Here is a 22,746-nt window from a genome sequence, read left to right as displayed (position 1 = left end):
ATAAAAGTAAATTATTTAGGTAAAAGATAAGTATTGTTTCGTACTATGTATACTACGATATTTCCAAAGATGATTATCGTGTACAGAGGTCTTTACCTACTTTAGCTGGCAACAATGTTCAGTCATTTTCTCAATTTTATGACTATCCGAACGCATTATTTTTATCAGTATGTTGGATACATTGATTAGTTAGAAAAGAAAAAAATTAACAAACCCATACTCTGGGAGATGTAGGTATGGAGGACTTACAAATAAATTATATTTTGTGACTCATGTTTCAAAGATAAGCCTCCGATTTTAAAGTATGTCTAGAAATATTGTTTTCGAAGGATGGCTAACTAAGTCACCGCCTACAAAACGTATCTGGAGAACTGTAAGTATCGTGTTCAAGCTGTAACTTTTACCTTTGTTGACAGATTGTGACTATTGCGTTAGTTAAAATATGTAGAATGTTTAGATTTTTTGTTGATCTTACCATAACAATAATGATATATTTTATTATTTATCATGTATTTATTATAATAAATACGCATACTTGTTCACATGTTGTAGAAATGGCGGAGAAGGTGGTTTGCCTTGCGTCAGTCGGGGGAGCTCCCTGGTCAATATTTCCTCGACTATTACGCAGACCGGAATTGCAGGCGACTCAAGGGCACTATCAATCTAGATTTGTGCGAACAGGTATTTATATTGTTACGTTAAATGTAGTCAATTTTTATTCTGAATTCGTGATAAACTAGATATTTAGAAGTTTGTTTACTATTAAACAAACGCATACCTACTCCTTATATATTCCCTCTAAATTTATACTTATATAAAAAGTTATTAAACTGTGCAACAAAATATGTTTTTAATATTTTTAATTAGTATTTATATATAATTCTATATTATTAATTATTTTTGTTTTTAATGTCACTATTACAACAGTAAACATTTTCTAAAACATAAGGCATTACATTCTATATTATAACTTCTATATTATAAGTTTATTAGATGTTTGTTATTCACTAATGTTTAAATGACCAAATGAAGTTGAATTAAATTTGGTACACAGCTAGACCATACTGTACATGCTAGCAAAGACACAGCATAATCTGTTATATAGTTTTTAATTCCATATATTTTCCTAAAAAACAATATTGCTCATTTTTATTTAATCTCATATAATTATGATTTGTTTATAGATATTTTACATAAGTCTAAACTTAGATATATTTTTTTAATGGGTGAAAATAAAATAGTGATCCTGCCTGTACTATTGATATACTACTACAATATACAATGAGCATTGATAGATGAATATAAAACCAGACCAACTGGTCTATTGTCATAAATTCACCAAGAATTAACAATAATGGTTTCCAACGGGGACTGTGTGAAGGTCGAACCCTGCCTTCGTTATTGATATACACTGCCGGGGCACCAGTGTAAAATGACAGGTGAAGATGGAAGTAGGTTAGTTGGCCCATCATGACAATTACGTCAATAATCAATCATGATGTATGCACAACGGCCCAAATGAGAGGCTAAGCATGGAAAGTCCTATTTACATTTACGATTTATGATTGATTCATGATGATTTTTAATGGAGGCTGTATGGAGATTTACCTGACAGCTATTGTTCGTAATAGAGCTGCGAGTCCCCATTATTAAAAATCTCTGATTTTAATGTATTTATTTAGGGTCACTAGTGGTCATTATTGACAATCCGATTTCCCCCTAAAATTAGATCAATTTTTATTAGGTGAAAATAAAATGCTGATTCAGCTTGTGTTATAAGTATACACTAAGGAGCACAAGTGAGAGATAATAGGTCTGGATGAAAGCAGGCCAGTTACGAAATAAATGGAACAATTAGCCTATTATGACGCATTCCACAAGAATGAACTATAATGGTTTCTAGGGAGAACTGCAAGGAGGTTAACCTGGTAGGATATATTACTAGCAATGGGCATTTTAAAACCTGTAACTAACAATTCCTTGTCACCTCAAACTAAGATATTCAATCTCACATCATGTAAAATTTATAGAATCATCATCAATATATTAGCTATAAACTGTCCATTGCTGCACACAATTCTTCCCCATAAGAGAGGTTTTGTCAGTAGTTGTTATATTTGGCAGGTGGGTTTTAAACTATTGTTAGGATTGGTTATGTTTTAAGAGAGACGTGCTGCGCATCCCTTGACCCTTAAATTCCTTTAGTTGCCTCATATAACACATCTGGGAAAGGAAGGCATGGCCCATTCTAAGTTGTAAAAATTTATAGAATGTGATGGTAATAATGGAAAAAATTATGGTTAAGTAACATGAATATTAATAATTAATATATTAATAATATTAACTACTCACATATTAAACTTCAGGATATCTGACCAGTTACAGACTCGATAAAAGAGCCTTTAAATAATGAACATAAAAAAATATAAATACTATACAAACTTATAGGTGTTACAGCATTTTAAGCATTGATCGTGTTAAGCATAGTTGATCTTACATTTTATCACCATTTGAATTTAAGTCTTATTTTTAATGTATTAACTTGTGTAGTTCAACTGAATTTGCAATCAGTGATAAAGTTTGTCAAAAACTATTTATGTGAGTGCATGTATAAATTGTTCTCTAATTTAGTTTATTCTTCATAATACATAACCATCTCTCCTTCTTTTTCTTTTCTCTTTCTCATACAACATAATCCAATATGCAGTTTGGATGTCAGATTTGAATTTTGTTATTATATGATGAGGTCAATCCATTAATCAGTCTCAGTCTCTATCTATAAATCTTTCTACTAGTCTCGGGATGCTGTGTCTATTTAATTGAGAGAAATTAATGCTTTCCAATCCTTGTAATTGAGCGGTCAATTCATTCCTATACCTATTCAATCTGGATATCTAGCAAAATCATTGCTGAAGATCTCGATTTCCTGTTTTACCATTTTCAGTTTGATATACATAAATTTATTACTTATATATTGTGGTATATTGAGTATGTTTCTTATTGTTACTAGCTGAGCTGTTCGTTCATTGTAAAATATAATTTACTAGTAATTATAACATGGGGCATGCACTGAGAAAAATACAATATTATTAAAACAAAATTAATAGAGATCACAGAATAAACCATAATAATATAACTAATAGTACTTCATGCAATCCCATATACATTATGTATCTGAGAGTCAGGATGACAAATTGTATTTAAGAGTCATCCTAAAAATAGTCAAATTTTAACAAAGATATAATATCTTAATATTAAGCCAGAGTGAGACTTTGTACAAAAGTCGATTGCTTGGGTACTTCTGTCCCATTCGTGTTTCAACCGTGAAGCAGTTGTGTTTGCATGGCTGTGTTTCGGTTTGAAGGGTGGGTACAGAGGAATAACACCTGAGTCCTCAGGAATGGCAACGCATGGGGGGTATCATGGGCAAAACAGTATACTCTGTTATGTCCATGGTACTGCTCATGTCTATAGGCAACAATTACCACTTTCCATCAGGTGGGCCGTCAGCTTATTTGCCATTCTAAGTTATATAAAATATATATATATATATACACACAAAGATATAATATAATATTCAAATTAACTATTAATATGAGTAGTTTAGGTTTTCTTCAATACTATCAATTGTGATATATTAGTAAAGTTAACAATTACAGACACTTTTAAAGCATTATTTTAGTTATTATATTACAGTTTCAATAAATCTATTCTTTTTTATTTAATTTTATTATAACAGTCTGCGACTTTTTCCATGTGTGTGTCTATTTTGCATATCTAATATTTTTATTTTATTTATTTATTTTTAGTTTAATTATCCTTACTTAATACTATAAGTTAATTTGTGTTGTTTGTTTGTTATCTCTTGGCGTTTACTGGCCTATTCAATTTAATATATATATATACTATTTGTGATATACAAAGACAGGCTAATTCATGATCAATTAACATTATTCCAGTTGCATGGAGTCATGGTGGAAGCTATTATTATATATATTATGAATAGGTAGTCCTGAAATATTGCTAGGCGTTTGGTTTTAATAGCCACATTGTATAGCGAATTCAAAGAAAATTAAGATTTGATTACATGTAATTGTTGTTAGTATGGTTGCTCCATTATAAAATAAAACTTTTTTATTATTATAGGAATATTCCTTTAAGGTATTTTTATAAGGTTCATCTCTAGTAGATATTAAATATAGGCAAGAGTGTATCTATGTTAATTTATTATTAACTCTCAAGGGTCACACATTCAAGAAACAAATTTATGATAGTTTATTGGCATAAAATGGGTAAGTCGATAGTAAAAGTCGAAAATAAATGCAACTGTGACAGTCAGCCACAGTTGTATTCACTATAATGGCAATGGTCCAATGCTTCCGATTATCTCAACAATGTGTTTTTTTTAATAGATGATAATGGAATGGTAACCCTGTCCTATCTGCTCTATCGGTTTACGCTTGTGGGGCACCAATGAGTGAAGAAAGGTAAGGACGGAAACAGGCCAGTTAGGCCATCCTGAAGAATTCAATAAGAATTAACCACAATAGTTTTCAGGGAATTATGTGGAGGTCGACCTGATGGGTATATTTGCTAGCAATGGAGCTGTTTACTAATATTCTGGTGGTCATTCATCCATACTGATATACTAAGGGCGGCGAGGGAAGGGATTGTTAGTAATGCGGTCTACTAGTCCCATTGATGGGAGTGTGCCCAAGTTGACCTCCACGTCACTCCTAGAAAATCCCAGTGAATTTCCGCGATTTATTCATCATGTTGGGCTAACTGACCTGCCTTTTTATTCTTACCTGTCATCCCCCACTGCAAGGTTACCTTTCCATTATCTTTCATAAAAAATATCTGTGTATTTAGGGTTTCTGGATGTTCTGAGTTGTGTTCTCAGATAATCATTGTCTACTTCCTGAGTATTCTATCTTGAAAATCAGGTGATTGGTATGGTTCTGTGGCACTTATATATTCTAAATGCAAAAGTAATTCTATAATGTCTCCTTTTCACGCGTAAACCATAGACCCAATTTTGATGGGTTTTGGTATAGAGATTGATTGAATACGGGGATGAAAGTTTATATGAGAATCAATAATTTCTCAAGATGTCACTCAGAACTCAGAAATCTGAGTTCTGAACCATAGAAACGCAGACGCAGCAGTTGCGAGCATCAGCTAGTAATTATATTTTTTATATTTACCTTTTAGGGTTGATTTTCTATAGGTTTATTAAAAATGTTCATAGTATTGTAGGCAGGTCTTTAAAATTTTATTTTTAAATCCGAGCGGATGCAGCAGCTGCTACAGTTATTGTAATGTAATACCTAATATAAGCCCTAAGCAAGTTCCCGTGTATTATTAGTATAGTGTTTCCTTAATAATTAGTAACTTTTCCTGTTACTCATTTATATGCCCCTTTTGTAATCATGTTAACAATGTAACAGTATTCCATTTTGGTTATTCCTGGGAACTGCTGTTTAAAATCGAGTTTGAACAATCGTTCTCGTGCTCCCGTTGGAAGTGCTTGTGATTTGTAATTTAAATTAACATAAGATTTGTTGGTTAACATAGAAACTATTATTGATTTATAATTATTTTTAAATTACAATAGCACATTAATTATGTTAGTTGTCTTTGTATATAATTGTTTTATAAATTCCTAAAAGTCTTTTCGCAGTTGTATCTTTTTTGTGTTTCGGTCTCCTGGTTGCAACAGCTAGGCTAGTCTGATATAAATTGTAGTAGACTTTATCTCTAGTGTGGACATGCTTGGAGGATGCTATGAAGAACTTTTTTGGATGTACCTAATATAATTCATGTCAATCAACGACAAATACTGTTCTTCCTTAGAAAATTTATTGGCGTTATATTTTATTGATAATGTGTTGTTACAGGTGGATGCGGGATTGCATATGGAAAGAACGGGCAATGGCACTTTAGATCCTAAGCTTCGCGGATCCGTGTTCACCATCCAAACCCAATCGCGGACGTACCACCTCGAGGCTGATTGCGAAGCAGAAATGGAGAAGTGGGTCGACGCTATATGCAGAGTCTGTGGACTTCGAGCAACAGATGACTCTTCAAATGTTTTAGGTAAATATTCTTATAATTTCGCTCGTTTCGAAATATTTCTATTTCTAATTGTAAATTAAAATATTTAATAATATTTCAATTTTCAATTAGTAAATTCCTGATAAATGTAATAAATATATAAATAAGTAAAAATATATTTAAGTAAAATTAATTGTAAGCATTTTTGAACAGTCATTTATTATTGATACCTACGCTAATTTTTTTTTATCTTTGCATTTCAATATTCATTCATTACAATTGATAAGTATTCGATTGCACATTTTCTTTCACGTGAGTGTATTGCAGTGTATTTAATTGTAATATTATTGCGCTTTAATGTTATACTGAAACTGTAAATTACAAAACATAAATTCTATGTAAATATAATTTTGAAATATTTTTATGAAATTAGAAATGGCAAATGGCTGACAGTCTTCTGATGAAAAATGGTAACTGTTACGAAAAAAAATATGTACAGCTCCATAAACATTACCGAATATCATGGTTAGACAATCCTGAGGGTTAAGGTGTTATGCTTTCATAGATATTTTACAGAAAGCGTGTTTAGTATTTTTTATCAAATAAACCGTCTTGCTTTTTACATTCCAATTGTATGCAAAAGTATCGTTTTTACAAGAAGGGCAGAATTTAACTCTTAGACAACTAAATTTGCAAAACCAGTAATTTTGATTTAAAACTAAACTACTGAGATGGTTTTGATAAAATTTCTGTAGGTGGCGAAATCTGAAAGTATATTTTTCAGATAAAGATTTTTCAAATCAGTTTATAAAAGACGGAGTTCTGAGGTAACAAATATAAAAAGAAATGCAACCGAATTGAGAACCTACTTCTTTTTTAATGTCGGTAGAAAAGAGCTGAAAACTCAGGGCCTTGATTCAAATAGCTGCTAACTTACTGACCCACCCCCGTTCCACTACTAGGCATGGATTTCACATAAGATCAGTAGAATATAGTCTACTATTGATGTAATTAAAAGACCTAGTGCGGTTGATAATTTGCCGTCGAATTTATGATGCTATCACAGTTATAACCTTGTCCATTGGCTTGAATTACTTGTTCGCCTTTTTTTTAGTGTATATTATTAACATATCTACATTTTGCTACGCTTTTATTATGCTTCGCTGCAAATAGCAAATGTCGAATTTCATCTATTAATGTCAAATTCAATTTTATTATTTGTTAATATTTAATGTGTTAAATGCAGTAAAATTTTATTTATTCTTGTGTCTGATTACCTTGAACTTTTTAATTTTTTAATAATAGTAAATAGTAAGGAAGTTACAGTCCTAAATATATAGTCTAATAAATATAAAATTTTTATCATTATTATAATTAACTGATTCCCGCGGCTTTACCCGTGTGAATTAGTCTACAAAGTATCCTATATTGGGATATATTGTACCAGTGTACCAACTTCATTCAAATCCATTCAAAAATTTTGGATATATGGGTAACGTTCATACATTCAAACATCCTAACAAATTTTCGTATTTCTAATAGTAAAAGAATTTTAATAATAGATTATTTTGTGCTTTCTCGAATGTTTAAATATTATGTATGCGAATTAAGTGCAATTTTTTTTATGACTGCTTGGCGACTGGAAATTCTATGTTTATGCTTTACGTAAGCCCCACAATTTTATGAATAATTCAATACATTTGTTTGGCAATTTTTTTTTATGTAACTTGCAATGGCAAACGAGCTGACAGCTCTCCTGATGGAAAGTGATAACCGTCGTCTATAGAGAGCATTATTTTTTTTTTAATAATTTAGGAAAGTATAATTGTAATAATGTTACAAACCAATATAATTTTAATATATTTTTTTAATATAAATTATAAAGAATGGCAAACAAGCTATCGGCCTACTTGATGCAAAGTAATGACCGTTGCCTATAGATGTGAAAAGAGTCACGGACGTCACAAAATCTGCGATACCCATGGAACTTTTTATAGGTCGTCATTCTTAAGGAGTATGGTGTTTTTTAATATGGTGAAAATGGGCAGATAACAACGCCTGTGTTATCAGTGTATACTATCACAGTATCACTGGCGAGAAACCAGTGAGTTATATCATCATCATCATTTCAGCCATTATCCTTTTACTGTTGGATGTAGGCCTCTCCCATAAACTGCCATAAGGAACGTGGTTCCTTGCATCCACTGACCTGGATCCACTGATTCGCTGTAATACATTTTAGGTCGTCACTCCATCTAGTGGGTGGTCATCCTACACTGTGTTTGCCCGTTCGAGGTCGCCACTCGAGAACCATTCTTCCCCATTGGTTGTTGGTTTATTGAGCTATGTGACCAGCCCATTGTCACTTCAGCTTGCTTATCCTTCGGGCTATATCGATTACTTTGGTTCTTTTGCGGATATCCTCATTTAGGATTCTATCACGCAAAGAAACTCCGATCGTAGCCCTATAGCCCGCTGAGTAATTTGAAGCTTTTGCATACGAGTAATCGTGTTGGACCATGTTTCGATTCCATAACTCATAACTGACAATACGCATTAGTTAAAGACCTTCGTCTTTAAACTCTCAGGTATTCTGGATAAAAAGATGTGACGTAGTTCTCCAAACGTTGCCAAGCTAAGTTGGATCTGTCGGTTAACCTCTCGGTCGAGGTTGGACTTACTATATTATATATATGTTGAGAAGTACCATTGAGCGTAGTATTCAAATCCTCCAGGGATTCCGCCATGATTACTATGTCATCGACAAATCGAAGGTGAGTGATGTATTCGCCATTGAATTTTTTTTTCAATTCAAAAGTTTGAAAACATCTTCCAATACAGCTATGAAGAGTTTCGGGGATATGATGCCACTTTGTCTTACACCTTTCTGCACTGTAATGGGTTTCGTACTCTGGTACTACACTTCAACACTTCGATATACTTATAGTCAATCTGGCACCGCTAAAGGGACTTTAGTACCGTCCATGTCTCGACCGAATCAAAGACTTTCTCATAATCTACAAAAACCAGTCATAGTGGCAGATTTTACTCTTCGGTCTCATGTATATCGTAGCGTATGTATGTGGTCTATGGTGCTAAAATCCTTTCGGAAGCCAGCTTGTTTGGGTGACTGGATGTCGTCGTGTTTGCGCGTAAGACGATTAGTTAGGACTGTCGGAAAGAGTACCTAGACGCGATTCAGAAGGGATATTGGTATATAGTACTTCAATTGTCACCCTTCTTGAAGAACAGGATTACCAACACTTCTGCTCCACGCCTCGGGTGCAACACTGTTATGGATGACGACATTAAATAGCTTTTCTCTTCAGTCGTACACTCTTGACAGAGTGGTCGTGGTTTTCACAATGGCAGTGGCTCGTCGATGAGGCTCTCCTTCGCGATTGAGGACCTCGCAATATGTCTCCATCTACTACTGTTCGCCGCCGAGCGAGAGCATTCCACAATAGACTGCTGTGTGGCCGTTTTGATGAGGTCAGTCCATCGCGTTGGTGATCTACCCCGAGAACGTTTGCCTTGTACCGCTCCTTGGACAATTAGACGTTCCATACAATCTTCATTCCGGATGATATGGCCGAAGTACTTGAGAATTCGTATACGAACAGTTGACGACAATCTCTCTGATTTTCAGTTCGTTCAGAATGGAAACGTTTGTTCGAAAGGCTGTCCAAGGTATTTGCAGCAGTCGTCGTTGTATATGTTGCAGCACCACATCTCTAGAGCATAAATTTTTCAAATAGCTTCTGAAGGAGTATAAATACCGGTTTTCTGCCCGTTCTCAGAAGCTCTGCTGTAATTTCGTCCTCCCCCGATGCCTTGCCGTTTTAAAGCTGAGAGCTATTTCAATCCTGCAAACTAATACACTGGATATCATCGGTATAGTGTCGGTTGACTTTAGCTCTTTGGTCGTTATTTATATTGGTATGCGGTGTTAAGAACGTTGTGTACAGCTGTCTATAGAACTTCTCAATCTCACTTCTTCAAAATCTCAGATGTGGCGGAAATTAAATTTCAACTTGGTCAGTTGGCTTCGCTCAATATCCAAATATCTGACGAACGCCTTGGAGCGTTAATCTCTCTCTATTGCCTATTCAATGCATACAGTATTGAACTGGAGTATGTCATGGCGTATATAACTGGAGATTTGCCTATTAAGCTGTCTATATTTTAACGTAGACGTTGAAAAAATTGGAACCATAATTCACGCCGTTTTCTCATAAGATCTAGAGTGCGGTCAGATAGTTTTTGGGTTTATTTTGAGCGTTTGGGTTAGAAACATTTAGTTCTAACTGCTTGAACAGGTTCTTCTAGCTTATTATTGATATCGTCCCCTGTTTCACACTTCATCAGGCATTAAAAGCGATTCGACTATTCGAGTTGAAAACTCGGGGTTTTCGATAAGGACATACGAAGGTCGGAGCGTAGTCTTATCAGACGAAACTTTTCTAGTTTTTTTTTTATACAACTTAGAATGGCAAAACAAGCTGACGGCCCACCTGATAGAAAATGGTAACCGTCGCCTATAGACATGAGCAGTACCATGGACATAACAGAGTATACTGTTTCGCCCATGATACCCCCATGTGTTGCCATTCCTGAGGTTTCAGGTGTTATTCCTCTGTACCCAGTAAATCCACGCCATATCCCTTTAAACCGAAACACAGCCATGCAAACACAGCTGCTTCACGGTTGAAACACGAATGGGACAGAGGTACCCAAGCAATCGACTTTTGTACAAAGTCTCCCTCTGGTATTCTATCTAGTCTAATATTCAGGGTCAATGTGCCTCTTACCATTCGGTAATCACTTCCGGTTTTAAACCTATTCATCACTTAGACATCATTGAACAAATGGCGATTAGTCGTCATAATTAATTCTATCTCATTTTTTTGTGTACCCATCGGAGCTAGCCCAGATCCGTTTTCTGTGTGGTCGCTTTTGGAAGAACTTCATCGTAAAGAGTACCTCCTCCATGCAGTCAGCCAACTGCTGTGCCCTAGGACTTCACTGCCCGATACCGTAGTTCCTCATTATCGTCTCATCGTCTTTCCTTGTGCCCAGTATATTGAGCATTAGACGAATGTATGGCTCTTGTAATGTCCTCATCATACATTGCTACCTCATCATCGCAGTGTGTCGCGGTCGGCGCATATACCTGTATAACCTTCAGTGAATACCATTTGGTAATTATGAGTAACAGGTATACCACTCTTGCCGATTAACTCTAGAACTTTAAGATATTATTAACGAGAGACTTGCGGACGATGGGACCATGGACAACTACGGGATGGATGGTCACTCTCCTAGTGGTAGAACAAGTTACAGGATATTCTCGTCTTCGGACTTCAGTAATCCAATGATATCCCAGTGTAACTTTTTCACCTGTTCTTCCAGCTCTACAATTTTCTCATCAGTCCTCAAAGTTCGCGTATTGTAAGTTGTCAGTTCCAATCGTTTTAGTTGGTAGCGGAATCTCTGCCGGAGATTCATAGCACCGCCTTCTCCACTTTTTCCGTGACCGATATCTCGGTTAGGAATAGCGGAGCCGCTGGGGACTAGGTGCCATTTTCTTATGGTGTTCACCATTAGGGGGTTTGCCAGTAGCGGTCACGCTTTGCAGGCGAGTTGGCAATCGCAGTTAGGCCTTTGGTGATGTTTTAAAGGATGCTGCTGCCCGTCCCTCGACCATAAGTTTCCTTAGTCACCTCTTACGACACCCACAGGAAAAAAAGGGATGGCTCATTATATGCCGGGACCGACACGACGACGGAGTAATGATAAGTGAGGATAAAATCAGATCAGTTAGCCGTCGTGACAAATGCACTAGGAATCGTTCACGATCCATGGTTTCCAGGGAGGGCCACGTGAAGTTCGAAGTGATAGTGTATATTTGTTTATTACTAACAATCTCTCTCCCAGACTATGGGTGTTTCTTTAAAGGGTCAAAATGAAATAATAACCCCGTCTGTGTTATGTATACCACATTGGCAAAGTACCAATGATGGATGATAGGTGTGGATAAGGCAGGGCAGTTATCGAGAGAAATTCGACAATAAAAATAATCACGATGGTTTCCAGAGGGAACTGCGTGGAGGTTAACCTGATAGGGTGTATTGCTAGCAATGAAGCAAATGAAGCAGAAGCAAATGATTATTAAGCAGAAGTGAATGATTATTAACGATTGCTGGTTCATTAATTGTGACTGGATGCTTCGTAGAGCGACTGGCCTGTTCAAGAATATTGTAATTGATTATAGTTTTTATTTATATGAAGTTTATCATTATCATTGTATCCATTCATATTTTTATTAACTAAACTTTTAATTGAAAAAGGGAACAGCTGTGATTGTTGCCTATTTCTAGCTGAAGTTGAATTCCGTACTGGGTAAGAGATAGGTAACAAATAATGACTATTCAAAAATGCTTATAATTAAGTTTACTGCAATGAATTTTTTTTTATTTATTTGAATTATTATCATCACGATATAATTATAGAGTAAAATGTATTTCATAACACGGAGACGCTTTTAAATTTTCGCATGATATCGTGAACGTTCAAGATGTGACGGTATCGTGGACGAGCTGGAAATTTAAATGTATCCAAATTATTGCATAACGTTTTACTCAAAATAAAATAGAATAGAAGTTGTCTTTATTCAAATAAACTTGTTTACAAGCTCTTTTAAGTTCTTGTTATAATTTTACTGCTGGGTTCGAAAAATTATTACCTACTGAGAAGAACCCGTAAGAAACTTACAGTTATTCTTTTCAAATATTTTTTAACATTATGTTAAAATAGTTCAATGTACTTTATCTAAAATAACATGATCATTAAAAACACGTGTATGATTGATTAACACCGCTTCTGTCATTTTAGTGTCTATTTGGCTTCGTTCAATAAGCGTTTCTTAATGACAGTTTTAAATTTCAAAATAGTTATCTTATTATAACATTTAATGCCTATTCTCATAAAAGACTCATTTACCCGTTTGAAACGTTTGTAACGTATATATATATATATATACTTATATATATATATATATATATATATATATATATATACGTTACTACATAGTAAGTAATTGGTATGTAGTATTGAGATTACCGAGATCACTGTACGGCTGTGCAGTACAGTATATAAGCACCCTTTGAGTTCTATATAAATAAATCGAGCAAAATTTAAAACCGCGTTTATAGAATTAAAATATAATACGAGTAGAAGTCCAATATCCACTCGTTGTGGATGTACTCCTCCTACATAGAACGCAATTATTAGATATTCGTTTTTTTTTTTATAGCTGCAGCTAGCAGTCCTTTTTTAATAGCTTTAGAAGCCACAGTTTTAGCTTAAGTACATAGATTAATAGTTTAATATAAATTATTATATTTTCAGGTACTTATCAGAATAACTTGAGCGCAATCTCCGCCATTAACGATCAATATGAATGTACGGGTCCATACATACCAATATCGGAATGTATCACTGGAGTCCGTGCCCAGGTACATACCCTTTTTATACTTTTTATTTTTTTAAGACACATAATGTCAAATAACCTGACGACTTATCTGATGAAAAATGGTACCCAACCCAACTATAGATATGAACAATATCATCTTCACAGAATACAAATGACGCCTATAGTACCACTTAATACGTTGCCGTTCCTGAATAGTGTAGTGTATTTTTTTATAATAGGTAAAAATTAAAAGGCAACCCCGTCATCTGTATTGTTAATTTTTATTATTGCGGTCTAACGGTGGGACTGTAATAATCCCTGTCTGTCTCAGACAATATTGTTAAGCTATTGTACCCTGTTATTTCTCTGCCATACCTCACCCTTCAAGCTGAAATATAGCTATGCAAGCTCGGCACGATATAAACTAGGATGGGTTAAGAGATACTCAAATAGACGACTTCTTTTTAATTTTTTTAACACTCCTCTGGTAAAATATTATAACAAATAGATTCAAAGCATCTATTTTGTCGAGAAAGTGTATTTTTCCCAACTAAAATACACGTAGGTTAAAGCAGCAGTTATTATATTGAAATATAATGTCTCCCTGTTTCCTAATTCATTATATTATTAAAATTTAACAGGACTCCCGGAGAGCTTTTACCTTTGATCCAAAAAACATAGTCACAAGCACAAGGTCGCCATTTGAAAAGGTGTCCGATACAAGAAGTCATCAAATGTACATGAGCCAGCCCCATATAAGGTTAAACAATGCGGATTTTTCTGAAAATGAGTCAAACCTTAGTGATGAAGAGTGGAAATCGTTGAATGCTAGTCAATCGAATATACGTGAGTACATACGCATATATATTTAATGCCTGCTACACACGGGACAATTAATCGGTTTTCTTGATCGAAATTATATTCCCAACGATCCATATTTCTTTACAAATTTTCTTATAATAATTGTTTCAGGTATGTAGTGCTTAAAATAACATGTCTTGACTGGCTAATTTAAATAGCTATATGTAGCAAATTTTATATATCTTAATAAGTGCATATAATAATTATACTAATTGCTTCATAACGCGGAACACCCAAACCCGGGTCGATTAAATTTGATCATAATGTAATATATATGATGTAAGTAATTTATGAACTAAATAATAACTTAATCCCACAAAAGAAACATTACTAATATATAGTGATTATCTCTCATATTAACTATTAATAGATAAATACAATATCACCTTCAAAATAATGACGTTTTGTCTCACAGGGGACTGGACTGTGGAAAAGTCGTTCACAAAATTAGCAATAAGTCCAAAAAGAAATGGTGTATCAGAAGATGGTAAGGCATACGAATAGTACCATCCCTGAATTACCATTATATGAATCAGTGTATTATTTTAATTAAATATATTTTTCAGGTCCTCCAGTACCGCCTCGACCTCCAAAAACGTTTACTATGGGTAAAGATTTGTCACAGAAGGAAACTTTCCAAGGTCCTAAGATAGAAGAACCAATGGAGTCTCAAGAGAATGTTAGTGTAAGTGATTCATTTATAATAAGGATAACAATATAGTTGATTTGTTCATTGTTTTTACCATTTTGTCATACATAATGTAAGATGTAGTTCCCTAATGGCAAAATCTCAATTTCCCTCTATTTCAAACAAGAATTATTAACATTTGTGCTATATATACCAGTCGCACACTTCACACTGATATTACTAACTGCTATTGGTCTCCATTTATAAATCTTTGTAAGAAATGTACAAAAATTAACAAGTAACAAAAAAAAAATTGACAATGTATTATCGTATTGTATTTAATTATGTCGACTTTACTCACATTTTAAATTAGGGCATGCCCATCTAGTTCCAAACTATAAGAACCCTTAAGCCTTATTCATGAACGCGATATTCAGTATGACTCACGAATAGATATTATGCTACAATATATTATTGTATAAAATTATTTTTTGTATTTTAAATGACGAATTAAAAAAGGCATTGAATATTGCACAAATGAAGGTTTTAAAGTGCAAAGTATAAAAAGTTCCCACGCATCTTGCTTTGTTCAACTTATTTGTGAAATGCAAGGGGAGGTCTATTTGTGAACTTTTATAATTGTTTGTTCTATTTATAGGGCTTTTCGTGGAGTCGTTGCCCTCGACGCATGTCTCACGGTGGCGCGGCTTCGTTGTCAAATCGATCACACTTGTCTCCTAACACTCTACGGAGTACTGACGATGAAGAAGATATGTCTCCTGGACATTTGGTATGTTTAAAATAAAAAATATAAAATTTCATGTTACTAACTACACGTATCAATTTTCATAATGATTAGTTAAGCTGTTAAAGTGCCAAGAAGTAAAAAGTATTTTTTACACGTATAATTGTAGTGTGGTTTTAATTTTGTGTTATTTGTTGTAGTCAATGCAATATTGCAATTTGTCATCGCTCCCGCCCGCCGTGGACCGTGCGCTGAAGCCACGACATTCCAGCCACAGTATAGGTCATATAAACAATCTAAATGGACAGGTAATATAATGATTAGCATATTCACTTTCTATAATAAAAAAGTACTTGCAAATCTCTGTTTTTTAAACACTTTTTGAATGCATTTAGTTAGCTAGTTAAACAGCACGTTGGATATCATAGAATAGACTAACGTCATCGCATTACTAATCCTGATGACTAAGTATGTTTCTTATTGACTTTTCAAAAAGAAATTTGAAAATGTAAGTTGAAAATTACAATAGGTACTTAAAAAGTTATTACCAAAATTTAGCTTTTTTTTATTAATACTCTAAGTCGGAGGCCCTGGGCTCGTCTTTTTTGTATTATTAACCCTTTCACGCAAAAGTCATTTATAAAATTTGTTATATAATATTTTTTAGCATAGCATATATTCTTTATTTATACTGTTCTATATATTATTCTTTGTTAATCTACTTAGTTAACTTTTTATAGCAGCAATTTGTAATTATGATTACAAAAATGATATTTATATTAATTTTTATATATATTTTTTTATCCTGAAGTCTTTGTTTATTTTCTAGTTGGTGTTACAGAGTGGGCAATCGGACGATGTGAAAGCAGATGTGTTACAATATTTGGATCTAGATCTTCATATGTCTAAGCCCATAAATACTAAGGTATTTTTTTATTTTCTTTATTATGTATGCAATTTTAAAACAAACATTTAAAATTTATAGAAATAAAAGAAACAATTGAAATATTGTGAAGGTTCTATTCTTGACAGAATCTTAAATTACATGATTTCACATGTTTATTTTATGCTATTTGATACTATAACAACTGGAAGTCCACCTAATGGAAAGCGGTAAACATCATCTGTTGATATGAGTGGTATTATGGATACCTAAGAACATATATGTTACGCTTATGGAACCCTTCACAGGTTGCCATTAGTAATAATAATTGTGTGGCATTTCTTGTAATGTGTTTATTATGTTTTTTTTTTATTATTATCTGTTTTATAATGATGTTATTAATCTTATGAAAAAATTAGATTATTATCATATAAGGAATTAATATGTTTTCAGTCAAAAGAGGTGCCTATTAAAAAAATGGATATACCCCAATTCAAGCTATCTTCCGCCATCGATGCGGATTCCGCGTACAAAACTGTAGATTTCCTCAAGACAGAAGCATTCAATATAACTCGGAAAGATGCCGAAGCATCCAGAAGCAGTCATAATTAAGTGGAATATGTAACTGATATGGAACTTAGTATTTTAAGTGGACGCAGGTTGGTCTTTTAAACTAGGAGTCTTACCTGTACCTGTAGGCATATGGCAAACGAAAGCATTTCTAAATACCTTTATGTTACCATACCAATATAAAATTACCTTTATTTTTTTACAACTAGGATATAGAAACAGTTACCGCCTGCGTTAAGTAATGATAGAATAGTTTTATTTAAATAGACTTATTTATGTGTACTTTACACCACATTTTTTTTTTTGTTTTTTTTTTTTTAAGTAGACTTATTTATGTACACTTGACATCACAATTTTTTTTTAATTTTACTATTGGGATTAGAATATTATTTTTAACTTGGAAACCCAGGATGAATCTTGATAGGTTACAAATTTACGGAGCGATCTATCTCTGTTTGCTTCAGTTAATATACTGTGTTGGACAATTATGTATGCGATAAACGGAGATGTATGAAAAGGAACACAAAACCGTGGGTTCATGAGATTTGAGCTCCATTTTTCCTTTTTAAAGTGATTGAGATATTTTTATTTAGTACAATTTTACTATTAGCATAATATTTAAAAGTAAAAGTGAGCGCAACCTTAGAAATTTTTATTTTAGTATTTGCATAATTTGTTCACGAGTATGACGAATGGGCCAGACATTATTGCTTACAAACTTATTTGAAGGTCTGACTATCTGGTTTACCACACCACAATTTGTCTGGTCAATATATAAGCATGTTTTGTTTATTCAATACAACGCTATTGAAAAATGACGAATATGTCATTTCACAATGTCATTTGAGAGTTATAGCAATATATTGATATACAAATAGTGAGATATCAGATCAGACGAGTTATTTTGTTCTCTCATATGTGCAGTGGTGTAAATGTATTTAGAGATTGTTTTGTTTGCTGCGTGTCTTAGCTTTTATAATAATTGGATTTCTTATACGTGAGTGATAAATGGCATAAATAACATGCAATAATAAATATAGTGATTATTTAGGTACTTAAATATGACAAAAGTCATTACAAATATGTATAAATGTTATGGTTTTTAGAGAAATACTTGCATGGAGTATCTTTGTATAGAAGATGATCCAAGTCGAATATTACAGTATAGAATCAAGCATCGCATGAAATAAATATGAATTAGCATATTGTTTAAATTAAGTAAAACTATCATCACAAGTTTTTTATCTGCTTTATACAAATACGAAAGTAATATTAATGTGATACATTTTAGAGTATTTGATAAAGATTGTCAACAGAAGAAATTAGTTTTAAGTAGTAGTCTATTGACATAAATGACAACTGTCTACTCTATACGGGATGTAGCGTGACTATATAGATAGATAAACATAGGGTGGTGTATGTAATTGTATGATCCAAGTATGGTACGGTCATCACCAATGTGGATTAATATTTGAAATATATGTATATGAACTGACCGTGTTGTATTATGTTTGATCATATAAAATTTGAACATAGACATTTAATTATTTTTGAGTCTTAGTTCTGTGATCCTTGGTACATAATATCTTTTATTGTATTAGAAAATTTTAACCTTTCTTTTAGAAGTAGACATTGTGACGTAACTTATAGTATTGGTTAGTATGTGATTTATATATGTATTATATAGTTTTTAAATGTTTGTATTGTGTTTGTCCTTAATTGGTAAATAGATTGTCTTTATGACATATCCTAATATCTCGCGGTAACACGAGCTTTGACGTAATTAGTCGGCTTGTAGTTTTATAATAAGTGAACAACGTCATAATAAATAGAAATCCAATATATTTATGCTTTAGAAATGAATGAGATTGCTTATAAATTATATATTAACAAATTATTCGCATTTACAAGCGGTGCTTGGTTAAAGTGAATCATGTCTGTCGTGGCCTTTAAAGCTTTAATTGAAAGGTTATTCTTCTATGATATCGCTTGAATATTTTATTGTACATAGTTTAATGATAAAATTTGTAAATGTATACATATAAATGAATTCTTCGTCATATATATTTGAAAGTAAATCAAATGAGTATTAGTATCAATAAAGTATTAAAGTGACATTTTATTCAGCCGTCTGTTAATGAACTATCATCACAATATTTTAATGTTTAGTCTAATTATTCAATATTTGTAAAGTTTAATTTTAATATTTTAAGATAAATGTGTTAGCTGGATCTTTGTAAAGTATTTGCTGCAATGTTAAATAGTAGGGGCAAATATATTAGAATGTTTTGACTCGTTTTGAAATTATTATTCTAAGAGTTAATTTACATGTAGAAATATTAACAACTACGTTTGCTCACAAAAATCCGTATTATTGGGAATGCAATTTTGTGTATTATTTTGTATGTTTTTGTGAGGATAAATTATTTACGCGCACAAATTACAATAAGAAAAGTGTGTTACAAACTTGTTTCAATATTTTGAAAGTTAATAAAGGGCGACACAGTATTTTTAATGTAGTGTAGTACTTAATGTACATACCGCACATGTTCTAATGTCTGCATTTTCGGTTTGTTACCTGATAGAATTTTGTTAATAAATAATAATTGTCAAATTATGGCATGATTAAAAAAGAAATACTTCGTGCATTTTTTTAAATGTCGTGGTGGTAATTATTTATATTAAAGGTATATATCTGAATGCATTATGAAAAGTGGCCTATTGTTTAGATTCTAAATAATTAACTTTCGATTGTTAATCCGGCAGCTCTCACTAGTAGATAAAAATGCCACAAAGAATACCTTATAACGAATGTAATTGATAGTTTGCAGTGGCCACAATGCTTAATGATAATGAAATTATATTTTTATAATTCACATTATTTACATAATAAAAAACAAAATATTTATAGGGTTTTGTAATATGAGATTAAACCTGTGGCTTTTGAGTCAAATGTTAAATTGTATTATATCAATGCTCTCTCAATAATATATTGGTCATTTTATTGCACATTCGTTTACGCTGTAATATATACATTCATATACATACAGTTTTTAAGGTACTTTAGAATATTATGATAACGGTATGTCTTCAAATCAGCAAATACAAATAGATTTTTAGCATAATGATTTTTATTTTTGTTTTCTTTTTGACATCAATACGCATTTAATTATTTAAAACTACAAAATTGTATTTACTATTGTTTTTATAAGTAATATTGAAGAAAGTAAGACATTGTAATATTTTCTACCTCTGTAACCTAATTTAAATATTACAGCAAAATTATTAAACTGTGGACCCGAGTTAAACTAATTCTTAGTGCAATTGCATTGGTACTGTTTTACATTTAATTTTTGAGAATCTCTACCATAATAGTTTTGCTGAACTATCAAATTAAACTGTCATTTTAAAGATGACTTTAGACTCCAATTCATTAGGTATATTAAAAAAAAAAAAATTAAAAAAAATGTGTCCGCTATTGAGAATACTTAGCGAGTCGGGAAACTGACAATCCCACCACGTATAAAATGTGCAATTGGAATATACAATTATTAATTAGAATAAAAGACATTTTTACGCTATTTCTAGTATTTTATCAAGAGAGCACCTGTATGCAGATTTGGCGATTTAAATCTCGATAATAGTTACAACAAATATTTGTATAAGTAAACTTTTGATTAAAAAAGATTACAAACACAGCAGTAATAACATAATACCTAAAATTCTCTTTTACATGATTTGCCAATTCTGTTGTATAGGCGCCCTTTTGAACAGCTTACATTTAAATTACTTGTTACAATGCAACCTATACTGTATATCATTTTGTACATATACTGTATGTATTTTTATGCATTTTAATACTTTGTACATGCAATTTTTCAATACATTTAAATAAACTATTTATAATATAAGTATATTTTATTTTATCTTTCTACCAAGTCTGTTCTATAAATAGATTTTAATTTGTATTGCAAAATGCCTATCATCTTCCACTGGTGCCTCGTCAGTGTATACCGCTAGCGCGGGCGGGGTTTCCATTCCATTTTCACCCATTAAAAAAATACTTCCCCTCAAACGCTCCTGTTTATAAAGTTTTTGTAATAGCTTTCTTTTTTGTAGCTTTACTACAAACTTCTTTCTTCATTGGATTTTTTGTAAGTAAAATGCTGTAAAAGCATTTTTTTTTTATATACATAAGACATAAAACTTGTACATTATGAGATGTAAAAAGGATAACAATTTAAAGGCGGTTTTTTTTTCGATGATTGTAGATATAATTTTTATACGCGACTCTAAACAAACATTAATGACGAAAATAATTGTAACTAATTATTTTTAACATTAATGTCAACAAGCGACATATTTAGAACACAAGTGATAGTACTATTAAAACAACTAGCGATATAAGCGTTAATATCGAATCTGAGACAACTAGCGTCATTTGTTAAATACAAGCATTAACATTATGAAACAACTTGTGACATCTTTATAAGTCATAATATTGAATTTAAAATTGCGAGTCCCTTCTAGATTACTTCGTGGACCTATAACTCCGCTAATACCTCCATTTAGAAGAACTGTTCTGGGTAGTAATTCTCCAATGGTAAGGTTCTGTAAGATTATAAATAGCTGCAGTGACCAGGTCGATATTAATTTTAATACTCCAATTGTTTTTGTACGAAATATCTATAAATATATAAAATGAGTCGTGCTGCTGGATCTGCTTATGGATATGGTGGCTTTAGTTGTTAGTTGTTAAGTATTTAATAATAGTTGTAAGCTATATATATGTCTCTGTACTTATTGTTATACATGTATTAATATATGCTGTGTTTGCCTATAAAAAATTGTTACTCTTAGTTCTAAGCTCCATAATTGTATATATATTTACATTATTTTGTGGAAACAATTGTTGGTAAACCTAAATAAATAAATAAAATAACTAGCGACATCTTGACAACACAAGTGATAACATTGGATATGAAACAATTAGCGACATCTTTATAAAACAAGCGATAATATCGCAAGTGAAACAACTAGTGACATCTTTATAACACGCGACAATATCAGTAACCAACTAGTGACATCTTTACACCAATAAGATGTTTACTGGAATATTTACAGTGATAGCATCTGTATCTGGTTTATTGATACGAATATAAAAGGACAGATGTCACTTTATGTAAAATTGTTGGTTTACTCAAAGATAACGTAATACTGTAGCTAAACTTCGACAGATGTCGTTATACTTGTACATCATAGACTAGGTTTTATTAAATGCAAAGAAAATATTTTTTACAATTTAGATCCATTTTTAAAACATTGTTTTTTTTTTTAAATATTGTTATTAAACGATTATAAAATTTGTATTATCTCTATTCTCTATGATTTAGTAAAAGCCTAATATAAAAAAGTGTTTCTCTCTCTGGTTTTATAAAATAATAAATTTTAATGGTTGCATTAATAAAATTGGTGAATAATATACAAAAAATAAATGTTTCCGAAATGGTAATATTATAAATCCACTG

General features: G+C 32.3%; 1 protein-coding gene across 4 annotated transcripts; it reads left to right on the top strand.

Annotated features, from left to right (window-relative positions):
• Positions 1-176: 176 nt before the first annotated feature.
• Positions 177-21,129, top strand: LOC113518725 (uncharacterized). 4 transcript variants are annotated; one of them, XM_026903694.3, is made up of 11 exons: positions 177-373; positions 553-681; positions 5,901-6,099; positions 13,468-13,574; positions 14,173-14,377; positions 14,808-14,879; positions 14,959-15,077; positions 15,679-15,810; positions 15,966-16,073; positions 16,595-16,690; positions 17,102-21,129. In XM_026903694.3, the coding sequence occupies exons 1-11, from the start codon at positions 305-307 to the stop codon at positions 17,258-17,260; spliced, it is 1,395 nt and encodes a 464-aa protein (XP_026759495.1). In that variant the 5' UTR covers positions 177-304; the 3' UTR covers positions 17,261-21,129. The 4 variants fall into 4 exon arrangements, with proteins under 4 accessions (XP_026759495.1, XP_026759503.1, XP_052752452.1 ...); XM_026903702.3 differs by lacking the exon at positions 14,808-14,879 and having other exon boundaries at positions 178-373; XM_052896492.1 differs by lacking the exons at positions 177-373; positions 553-681 and adding an exon at positions 1,816-1,928.
• The last annotated feature ends 1,617 nt before the right edge of the window (positions 21,130-22,746 follow it).

This window comes from Galleria mellonella, unplaced genomic scaffold, assembly GCF_026898425.1.
Source record: "Galleria mellonella isolate WM207_F2 unplaced genomic scaffold, CSIRO_AGI_GalMel_v1 utg33, whole genome shotgun sequence".
NCBI classification, from domain to species: domain Eukaryota; kingdom Metazoa; phylum Arthropoda; class Insecta; order Lepidoptera; family Pyralidae; genus Galleria; species Galleria mellonella.
This window is presented reverse-complemented; position numbering and strand designations above follow the sequence as displayed.